Raw genomic sequence first — 12,533 nt, 5'->3', positions numbered from 1 at the left:
TTTAAATTTTAGCTATTATGAGTTTGAATTTTGAGTTTTAGCTTTTTTTTTATTCTTAATATTGTGCATTAATTTTTTTTCAAAATTATTTGTTTTTATTTACAGGCCAAATAAATAGTTATTTTTTATTTATTTTTAGATATGTTTTAGAAATATTTTAAAGCATACTTATATTATTTGGTTTACATTAATGATGTCATTTTGACATCTAACTGGATGTATATTATTTTGCTATGAAATATATTATCTTACTATGAAATGTCATCTAACCTAGTTAATGTAGATTATCTTGCTATGAAATGTATTATCTTGCTATGAAATATATTATCTCGCTATGAAATATATGTCATCTAACTTAGTTAATGTCAATTATCTTGCTATGAAATATATTATCTTGCTATGAAATATATGTCAAAATGTTGAAGATGGCATTTTCAAGTTTTCTTTTGAAAAATGTGAGTAGAACAATAGGATTATCAAGACAACAAGTTTTACTTTACAGCACATCTATAGATGTTGCAGATGAGCTTCATTTGGATTTTTTAGATAATCAACATAAAGGTAAGACCTTATAATTTATTCATTTAATAATGGGGAATGATCAATGTCCATTATTTAATGAACCAAGTTTGGTTAAATCATTAACCAAACTTGATTAGTTATTAACAATATATTATGCAAATGATTAGTTGTTATCATTATATTATGCAATTGATTAGTTGTTAGCAATATATTATGCAATTGATTAGTTGTTAGCAATATATTATACAATTAATTAGTTGTTAGCAAGGTGTTATGCAGTTGATTAGTTGTTAGCAATATATTATGCAATTGATTAGTTGTTAGCAATATATTATGCAATTGATTAGTTGTTAGCAATATATTATGCAATTGATTAGTTGTTAGCAATATATTATGCAATTGATTAGTTGTTAGCAATATATTATGCAATTGATTAGTTGTTAGCAATATATTATACAATTGATTAGTTGTTAGCAAGGTGTTATGCAATTGTTTAGTTGCTAGCAGTATATTATGCAATTGATTAGTTGTTAGCAATATATTATGTAATTGATTATTTTCTAGCAAGGTATTATGCAATTGATCAGTTGCTAGCAAGGTATTGTGCAATTGATCAGTTGCTAGCAAGGTATTATGCAATTGATCAGTTGCTAGGTTTTATGAAAAAACTAGAACAAATAAAAGTAATAATAAAAAAGTAATACTATTTAACATAAAAATATCTAAATAAAAAAAAGCTGAACAAGCATTTGGCAATTACACCTGTAAATAAGGGAGATAAACTTATTTACTTGGAACATTTAAGGTGAAACTTGATACTAGATAATTACTACTCAAAAAATATTTTGACTACTTTGAAGTATAACTTAAATACATGTAGATTAGTTAGTATTATTTTCCTGTTAAGAAACATGTTGAGTGTGGTACTATCAGGGGCATAGTGGAGATTGAACTCTGTAATTTTTGTTTACAAAAAAAGTGCTTCTCCTCTACAGCACTATCATTTGGAACCACATAAAGCCTGGAACAATATACTATTGATTTATGATTGTTTTAATATAGGCTGCAGGATAAGTTTAATAAAATAAGTTTTGATCAACCAAAAATGAATTTGTCTTAAATAATATTTTATAATTGTATAGCATATATAAAATTTATATGTAAGAGATGAATATTTTTAAGCATTAAATTCACAGCTGATATTTGAGTGACTTTTACCAGAAACTCTTAGTGAATCTGGTTCTTCAGTAATTGTGTACTTTTAAACATGAATTTACTTTTTATTTGTTAATAGAGCATATATAATTATATAGTACATTAGTTAATATTGCATATACAACAGTACATTGGTAAATATTAAATATACAATAGTACATTAGTTGTGCCATATATAGTATATATAAATAAATATGTTGTTATGTTGTATAAAAATGTGCTATATTAAAAAAAATAAAGTTTAAAAGTTAATTTTAAAAATTTTGATAGGTGTTGCTGTAATATCAATTAATAGACCAGAATCAAAAAACTCTTTAGGAAAAAATCTATTGAAACTTGTAAGTAACTGTACATATTTTGCTATTATTTTGATTTAAAAAAAGGTATCAATTAAGACAAAATATTTTTTTAATATGCATATTTATCACTTTATAATTTATATTGCAAAATATTGTTATCAGAATGAATATAATCATATACCTGACCTTGGTCAGGTCAGGTGTATGGTCTTCATGATCACCCAACTACGGGTAACATGTAACCCAGTGCAACCTGTTCCATATTCTGTTGCCTTGTGGGATTCGCTTTTTAAGTCAAGGCTGTAAGGAGTAATATAGTAATATATACATATATATTAATTTTTTTTTATTGTTATTTTTTTTTTTCTGTGTGTGTCTCTTATATAGTGTAAGGTGCCTTAGTTACTGTTTTAGCTCACCTGTAATCTACTTTATATATATGTTTGTGTTCTATCTAAACCTCTGGCGTGGTGTTGACTCACTTGTAAGTCGCTATCTGTATGTTTGTGTTCAGTCTGAACCTCTGGCACGGTGTTGACTCACCCGTAAGTTGCTATCTGTATGTTTGTGTTCTGTCTGTTTATATTTATATCTATGTTTGTGTTCTGTCTGATCCTCTGGCTCGGTATTTACTCACTCGTAAGTTACTTTATATATGTACATGCTCTATTTAAATGTTCTGTTTAAATGTTCTGTTTAAATGTTTAAATCTGTTTTGATGTAGTGTGAGCTCATTAACTAACTAGACACTCCAACTGTTAAACCTATGCTCACCTTTATCTCTTGTATTGCATTTCCAAAATATTATGTCCGATGTTTTAAGGTGCTGTATGCAGGAAGTAGCTCCTTTTAGTTACTCCAGGTCAGGTCAGGTTAAGGATCATCACGATCACCCTGCTACTGGTATTATGTACCCAGTACTATCTGCCCCATGCCCTGCTGCTTTGAATAGTTTGTTTTTTTAGGCAAAGGCTAGGAGAACTAAACTCTGACTTAAAAATCCCCTGCCTTGGGAGTCTTGGTTGAGTAAAAGCTAGAGATGGTGTCTCGATAAAAATACTCATCTTGGGCAGATGTTAACTACATCCAGCTACTGTCTTGTAGGAGGTCTCCTAGGCAGAGACTTTAGGGGTCTACAGAATAATTCTGTTGACCAGCCTTGAACCCGCCACTCTTATTCGTCCTTGTATGGAATACTGTTGTCATATTTGGGCTGGTTCTTCTAATGATGCTCTTTCTCTTCTAGACAAGGTTCAAAAATGCATTGTAAACGTAGTTGTAACTCCCAACTTAATAGAAGTTGCTTGCAGCCTTGTTGAGAATGAATCAGAATTTAAAAAAAAGTGAACATTATAAGTAAATCTATTGTTGCAAGAACCAATATGTAATATTCTAGGATTTAAACAGACCTGTAGGATGTATTTTTTGTGTGTTTGAGACTGTAAGTTTATGTAAAATTAAGCTGAAATTTTGTATTTCATTCTTATTTGACATAAAAATAAAATGTACATATCTTTAGATTTCAAAAAAGCTTGCAATAGGCAAGTTAGTATAGTTTTAATTTCAGGACATTTGTTTAGTTTTAGTTCCAAGAAGTTTAGCGAATAAAATTTTCAGGATTGGTATAGTATTAGCTGGCAGGTACTTTTCAGAGTTTTTATAAAAAACGTGAATTCAAAGTAAATTAAAATTTAATTTTGATTCTAATTGTTAAAATTCTAATGTGGAGATATTATTTGTTAAGGTTTTTTGTAGGTAATTTGTATCAGAATAATTTACTTCAGTAAACTATATCAGAATAAGTTACTTCATACATATATATATATATATATATATATATATATATATATATATATATATATATATATATATATATATATATATATATATAACTATATATATATATATATATAAACATAGCTTTTTATACTTAAATTTTAGAAAAAACAACTTTTAATGGAACTTAAAGTTTCATGCCTTTATGGCTGATGATTGCCAAAAGGCATGAAACTTTAAGTTCCATTAAAAGTTTTTTCTAAAATTTAAGTATATATATATATATATATATATATATATACATACATACATACATACATACATACATACATACATACATACATACATGCATACATACATACATACATACATACATACATACATACATACATACATACATACATTTCAATATCTTCACTTCCAACAAAACTGCAACCGCTATTAGAGTTTAAAGTTGCTTGAAAATAAAAAATAAAATTTATAGAGCAAGATAGAGATAAACAGGCAATATAAAATATTGCAAATTATACTAAAAATCAGGAAAACAAAATGAAGGAAAAAATGAGGAAAACTATGGAGAAGAGTGAGGCTTGAATTGGAATTGTCGAGAGGGAATAAAGGATTCCATGCCAGCCTTAATCCAAGAAGTTACGTAAGAAGCACATTTGCCAGCTGGTAGACGAAAGATTTCTACCAGGGGCCATCACAAAGAAAATAACAGAATGAGTCAGTCAGCTTTAAGGTAGTTGTAAGAGGTACAATGATAAGGGAATTCTGTTGATGAAGAAGAATGAGATAATAGTTTTAGAGAGATCAAACTATGATCAGAAGCACCTTCAGCACACTCAGTTTCTCCTCATTCACCAGAAGACTGAATGTGGAGAAACTGAGCACTGACAAGGGTCAGAAACAAGACATAAGGTAAATGGTTCGGATTGTTTGGACAGCAATTGTTTTGGGTCTTTATGCCTTCAAAGTCATTGACACTAGAGCCAAGCCATTCAGTGTGATGAGCATTAAAGTCACCAACAACAGCGATATTGGCTGAAGGATAAAGAGAAAGGGCTTGGTCGATTTGATCAGATTTGATCAGAAATAACATCAAAAGAGTGCAGTCTTGAGATGAAGGAGAGCGATATAGAACAAAGAGAAAGGAAATAAAGTGAAGTGGTGCTAAACAAAAACACATAAAAGAATAGTCGGTGCTATTATTATTGCTAAAATGGGTAAAAGAATTCACCCATTTATTGGAAAACTAGGTTTTAATTAGTCTCACAAAGAGCAAGTAGGTCAGAAGGAAACACAAGAAAAGTTACTTCGAAGACCATAAATATTAGTGAATGAATGATTTAGAGAACTTGGTGATGGCGATGGTTTTTTGTGTTTTATAGTTTTTGGTACTTTAGTCATTTTTAAATTTGTTTAAGAATTTGACTCAAAGCACCAATAGTACTCAGTACACTATTCAATAGTCCAAGCAATAGCCTCATCAGAATAATTTTGCTCCATTAGAATAATTGCCTTATCAGAATAACTTACTTCAGATATACCAGAATAATATACTTAATAAAATAATAATAATATACTTACTAGAATAATATCAGAATAACTTACTTCAACTATACCAGAATAATATACTTCAATAAACTATACTAGAATAATTTATGTAATGTAGTTATAGTGTTCACATATAATATTTTAGATTTCTTGTTATAAAATATATATCAAGATATTTTATGGAGTGCATTTGTAATGTATATCTTAGCGTTAAGCTATCTTAATGTTAACAAGCTTTTTATTTATAAAATATATTATATTTTTATGTTTGTATTTTTATTTAATAAAGAATTGATTCATGGAGTAAATCATTGGAAGCATATTTTTTACTCGTTGCATACAGCAGGGGACTGTATTTAAACATTATTTGATTTTTTTAAAGTATAAAATAAAAATTTTGATTTAAAGTTGTAAATAAAATAGTAAAAGAATTGTACAGAAAATGTTTTTCAATTAGCATGGGTATTAGTGTATGTTTTCTTGATTTTTGATAAAAGTCCTTTTTTTCAAAAACATTAAAACTGTCATTAAAATTGTCTTTTTCTACATGAAAGCTTGAAAAACAGTTTTTTTGAAAGGAAAAAAAAAACTTAACAATATTTAATTTAAAAAACAATTTTTTTCTTTCTTTTTTTTTTTTTTAAAGTTTTTACTCTTAAAAGTTAGCTGTGCAAACCTGGAAATTAATGTTGTAACCAGGTCTGTTCTTAAAGAAAATTTATTTTAAATATTTTCATAAATGAGATTTTTGACTTATAGAGAATGATAAAGTTTTGTATGTAATTGCTTACACATGGTAGATTATAATAGGCTATGTATAACAATTGCATGTAGATGCAAAAGGTCTAGATAGTACATAAAAATGAACTCTAAAGATGAAAAATTGGATATAAAATCTAGCTGGAAATAAATCAATCACAATTAAAAACCTGGTGTTTTAAGATCCAATTAAAGTTCAATATTAGACTAAAGTTATTGAATCTCCATTTTTTAGGGCTAAAAAATACATTCACCAATAATAATATTTTGGAGAGTTTGATTCAAAGCGAATAGCATTACTTTTTTTTTTAATGTTAATTTACTTAATTAAGGTTGAAAAGGCCACAACTGTTCAGGAGGCTACTTAAGTTGTGGTCACAACCTTCTCTCAATTCTATAACTCTGAAACACAAACCACAGTAAACAAAGCCGCTGCGCTGAGAAATAAGTTGAGCACAGTACTACCAGGAATGTGGTGGGGATCCAACTCGTCAGTTAAATCACTTGTCAGAGATGCATAATATATTGTTTCCTGCAGCCTACAGAATTCTTCTGAATTTTTTGAACATCAATATTTTCAAAAAAAAGTATAGAGCAATGATTCTTAACAACTGAGCTGCAACACTTTAGTGTATCGCAAGATTCTAAAAGTGTGCCGTCAAATTTTAGATATATAACACTGCCCAACAGTGATTTTGTTTCAGAACCAAAATTAGTTATGTATTTCCACCTGCTTAATTCAAAAATGACATTAAAAATGACATATTGATAAAAATAAAAAATTTTTCTCGGGGGTAAAAATTTTCATTTTTTGAAAAAAAAAAAAAAATTTATTTTTGACTATCCATAATGTTTTGTTTGCTAAAGTTTCTGGTCTAATCTATTCTTAGTTTTTTTTTTTTTATTTACTAGTGTAAAATTTGACAAATCAAAATGCCAAGGAAGTGTATAAATTTAAGACAATTTTTGTTACATTTGTGGTGAAATAACATTTTCCTTACAGAAAAGAACTCTCACTGTGAAGACTGCTTACCAGCATTACTTTGATATGAAGGTAGGGGACCTGGATAAGTCATGGGCTCCTAATGTATGGTGTAGCTCTTGTTCGATTACACTATGAGTATGGTTGAAAAATAAAAAAAGATCTTTGGCTTTTGATGTTCCTATGATATGGAGGGAGCCTAAAAACCATACAGATGACTGCTATTTTTGCTTGACCCCGCCTATTAAGGCAGGTTTGTCGATGAAAAAAATAGGAACAGTTAAATATTTGAATCTTTCATCTGCGTTTTGACCTATCCCACATTCGGATAGTTTACCAGTTCCTAATCCACCACAAAGTTGTGAGTTAGAAGCAGAAAATAATCAATGAAGTAAAAGTAAAAGAAAAAGAAGAAAATTCCACTATAAAACCTTCCACATCAAATGATCTTGATTTTGTGTTAACAGATGATGTGCCACACAGATTGAGTCAAGCAGAATTAAGTAATCTTGTTCGAGATCTGGACTTGTCACAGGAAAAGATAGATCTTCTAGGGTCAAGACTAAAGCAGTGGGAACTTCTCCAATTTCAGGGTAGCCTCAGCTCTTCTAAAATCCTCTAAAGTCCTCTTTTTTCAAAAACCTTCTCTAAATTTCTCCTTATCCTGTAAAAAGTTAAAAATGTGATAAAATCTCTTCTTTAACTCCTCTTTTTTATTTTTTCATTTCTTGATGATAGCATAATGTTCAAAAATCATGGTCCACAAAACTGGTTAATGTCTGAAATAAGGATTGGATCATCTAACATAAAAAATGACATAGTTGACCACTGTCCAGACCTCAGTTATGTGGGAACATGGACATTAAACCTATAAAAAGTCCTCTAAAATCATCTATTTTTATTCAAAATTTTGTAGTTTTGCGAAAAAAATCCTTTAAATTAAATTCATAATCTCCTCTAAATTCCTCTAATATCCTCTTTTTCTTATAAAAATTTAATATGGCCACCCTGAATTTGATGTCAAGTTTTCACATTACAAAAACAGCAGCAGAATCTGCTTTCTTTTTTTGAGAAGAAAAATAATCTCGTTCTTTGCATGGATTTCTTCGGATTAACGTATTTTCTTAATTTGAACTATGATCCAACTGAATGAAGATAATTCATAGACTCATTTAAGCTAAGCTTGAAATTTGTATTACTGCACAATGGAAACCGTTTTCCTTCTGTTCCTATTGGGCATGCAGTTCACATGAAAGAGACTTATATAAACATGAAAGTTCTCCTGAACTCAATTAATTACAACTAGCAGAAAGCAACCCATAATACGGGTTATGCTTGGTCTGTTACATAAATAATTTAAAGTGAATGTTTTTCACAATTTAAAATTGCAAAACTTTAACTAATACCCTTTTAGAAAAACGCCTTCAAATTGAAAAAATTAATCTATCAAGAAAATTAATATTAAAAGTTTAAGGAGGTAAAATAATTTACCAATTATTATTTAACATTATTTGAGTACTTTACAACTGACATAGGTCATATCAGTGTAAGGCAGAACCATAATCCTCGACATTCTTATGTTCAACACAATACGTTTTTAGTTACTGACACAAAATAATAAAACTTCATCATGCTTTAATTGACAAAAATATCAACTAAATTCTTGTAACATTTTTCATAACATGAACTTTAATTAATTATTAAGATTAATATAAAGTTAACTTATATTATACAGGAGTTATTAATTTTTTGGTATCCCCTTGATTAATTTTTCTTTAAAAAAATAATTGTTATCTTAAAAACATTAAATGCACACAACTAAATAAATTTATTAAAAATAACTAAATTTATTATAAATAACTAAGCAATTGAGTACAAATACGTTTCAAACAAAAAAAAATTAATTTACAATCAAACATGTATAACAAATTTAAAAAAATATGTAAACTTTGATCTTTTATAATTGCAGTAATGTGTCATTTGACAAACCGAAAAAAAAAAGTTGTAACAGATAAGTAGACATAAAAGAAACAAAACATAGAAAAAAAACATAGAAAAAAAACAAACTGGAAAACAATTTACCTGCTTTTGGTAACCTATTGTCATACTTCAATTGCTGTCATGATGCAGCAGTTCTTGTCGGTGTTGTTTAATGACGTTATTTCATATTGGCTTTTTGTAAACTTTAGTTTAATTTAAAAGACATCACAATAGATTTAAAATATTTTAATTAAAAAGCAAAATATAAAATGCTTCAAGGAGCCAAACTATGCACATTAAAGATAAAAAATCAAATTGAGATATAAATAAATTGCATTTATATAGTTAAATATATTGTCTTAGCTTATTGTAAACTTTCAAAGCAGTGAGCTCAATAAATTACCAAATAATTTTTTTTAACAATAAAATGTAGCATCATTATATTATGATAATTGGATAATGAATCAATTTAACTATATATAAGATTAATCAGTGAAAAAACAATTAAAATTTTAATTAAAAAAGACTAAAACAAATCGAATGTACAACATAATATACTATTAAAAAAAAAAAACTACAAGTTAAAAAAAAAATCACTGAAGAAAAAGTGGCAACAAAAAAGTTATAAATATCTTCACTGATAGAAGACATTTACAACCTTTTGGTTGCAGTTTTTTCTTTGATGTCTCATAACATTCCGGTATAGATAAGCCCTCCATTTGAAGGAGGGCTCATCCATACCGCCATTACTACACCACTTATTGAAGGACCTCTCCGATAGAGACCCTGGGTGTTGGGAGCAATAATTTCTGTAGTGCTCAAATGTTAACGAATCTAAAATTACAAAAGCTCTCAAATGTTAACAAATCTAAAATTACAAATAGAAGAATATAATAAAAATTATAAATATTTGCAATTTTATTTAATCAAAATATAAAGCATAACCTCGCAATTTTCACAGGTAACAGAATGCAATAGTAAAGATATTAAAAAAAAAAGGAGTAAATTAATTTGATGGCAAAACTACAACATGCCCTGGTCTAACATTATGATCATTTCCAAGGTTGTTTTACATTTGTTTAAGGCATTGTGCTCGCCTCTCCCCTTGTTTTGGTTATTTTTGATGAAAGCAAGGCGCTGGCCTTCAATTTTAACATACACTTCAACAGCATATTGCTTAAACAGTTTTCTACCAAAAGAGAGAAGAAGAAAATTGTCTAACTGAAAGTTTATAAATGTAATACTCAGATAATGTAACATGATTTTTAACCAATGTAGCACATTCAGGGTTGTAAACCAATTGATTATGCCAACCAGTATCACCACTTGGAAAAAATAGACAATAAACCATAGGATCTAAGTTGGCAGACATACTTGATATAGTTTTAAGAGGATGACCTCTTGGATAAATAACAACTTCCCTGGAAGCAGGTGGTGCACCATCTTCACCAACAAATACAACTTCATTATGTGAAGGGAGATTATAGCGATGTCTATCTTGTCCTTCAAGTAAAGACATTTTTACAACTGACACTGAGCGACCTTCTATAGCTGCTTGATGAATTTCTTCATCTTCCACTTCAGCCATTTTTTCAAATGCAAGAGCTCATGGGTTCTCTTCACTAATAATAGTTTGCAATTGAAGCATTAAATCATTTTAGCAAAGATCATTACCATGTTGTTGTATTCTAAACTTTACTGCTGCAAGTGGATCACAGATGTATAGTTGACAATATGTCGGTGGAACATCTTGATTTGGCCTAAGATTACCTATATGATGAAAAACTTGACCACATATTCTAAAACATGGCAGCCCATGATTCATGGGTTGAACTACATTAGCTTTAAATGAAGCAAAAGAAAGACAGGCATTATAATTTTAAAAGTATTTAAAAAAATCAAAGATTGGCATTTCCATCTACATAATTTTCTTTAAATAAATCTTGTGGAAATGGTGAAGGTTGCAACAAAACTACCTTTCCATTATGGCAACATAAAAAATGTGTTTCATCAGGAAATTTCTTAGCACCACAATGCTGAGAAATATAATTCATTTCTTCTAAATAATTATAATCTGGAATAGTATTACTTCTTGCTATACAATGCATTCTTTCGTATCTAGCAGCATATCTAGTATTTTGTTGACTATTAATTTCATCTCACCTAAGCCTATCTCTTTCATTTCTGCGACAATTATTTTCAACTTGCCTCGCCATGCTCTCCTCATTTGGGTTCAAGTTATTTGCTGCTTGTAGAGCAGCATATCTATCATTTTGTTGATTATTAATTTCATCTTGCCTAAGCCTATTCCTTTCATTTCTGCGATGATTAACTTGCTTATAAACATTTCCAATTTCTAAACTAATATCTGCTTCTAGCCTAATATCATCCATTTAAACTTCGCTTTTAATTAAAAGTAGTAACAAAAAATCAAAAAAAGAATCTTGAAAATTGTGATCTTTTCTATATAATTTTTTTTCTACCCTAAATAGCACACACAAATAATTTTTAAATATAAGAAACTGTCATTTAAAATATATTATACAATAATCTTATGACTATAAAAAAAAAAAAAACATATCAGCTCGGAGATGTTTAAACAAAAAAATTAACTTCTAAATTTTTTTATTTAGATTTTTTTTTTATTTAGATTAAAATTAATCTAAATAAATTAGCAAATAATTCTTATAATAAACATACTGCTAATACAGAAAATTAAAAAAAAAAATGTTGTAAACCCTTTTTTGCAAACTTCAATATTATTTCTTTAAAAAATTATTAGTAAACGTTTTTTAAAAAATTACAAAACTTTACAATATTTTGTTCTTCTATACCACATTCTATAAATGCATCATTTGATAAACATAAAATAAAAAATGTAACGAACTAAATTAAATTAAAACCAATTAAATAAATAAAAAAAACATTACATACAAAAAATGGAAATCAATGTACCTGATCGAGAAAAGCTGTTGTGGTTTACCCGAGTAGTAGTTGTTAAATATTATTATTTCATGTTAGCTTTTAGAAAATAATTTATGCTGTTACACCATGATTCCAAATTATTTATAGCAAAATCATGTAATGAACAGCGCTAAAGACAAAAAATCAAATTGAGATAAAACAAATTGTATATATGACAAAACAATTTGTCTTGGCTTAATATATGTAACGTAACATTCATATATAACAGAACATGCAACATTACATTGCAATATTACATTGCAATAACATTACGCAAAATGTTATTAAAATACATTATTATGTATTTTCAGAATAATTAATAGTAAAGGCTTGAAAACACCTAGACCAAAAGCAGTAACAGTTTGACACTAAGCACTGCTGTGTAACCCTCTGCTATAAGTACATCACTTGGGTGGCAAGGTTGACAAATCTTGCTTTACACATTTACCAAGTCACAGCAGTTTGAATGGAAAACATAA

General features: G+C 28.3%; 1 protein-coding gene across 1 annotated transcript in view; it reads left to right on the top strand.

The window, feature by feature from the left end:
• The first annotated feature begins 334 nt into the window (after positions 1–334).
• Positions 335–12,533, top strand: part of LOC100202733 (methylglutaconyl-CoA hydratase, mitochondrial) — a 29,023-nt gene continuing 16,824 nt past the window's right edge. The window contains exons 1-2 of the mRNA XM_065805428.1: positions 335–561; positions 2,008–2,075. Coding sequence (XP_065661500.1) covers positions 417–561; positions 2,008–2,075 — 213 coding nt within the window. The 5' untranslated portion in view covers positions 335–416. The remainder of the gene's footprint in view (positions 562–2,007; positions 2,076–12,533) is intronic.

This window comes from Hydra vulgaris, chromosome 09 (genome assembly GCF_038396675.1).
Source record: "Hydra vulgaris chromosome 09, alternate assembly HydraT2T_AEP".
Classification (NCBI taxonomy): Eukaryota; Metazoa; Cnidaria; class Hydrozoa; order Anthoathecata; family Hydridae; genus Hydra; species Hydra vulgaris.
Note: the sequence above shows the minus strand (reverse complement) of the source record. Positions and strands in the feature narration are given on the sequence as shown.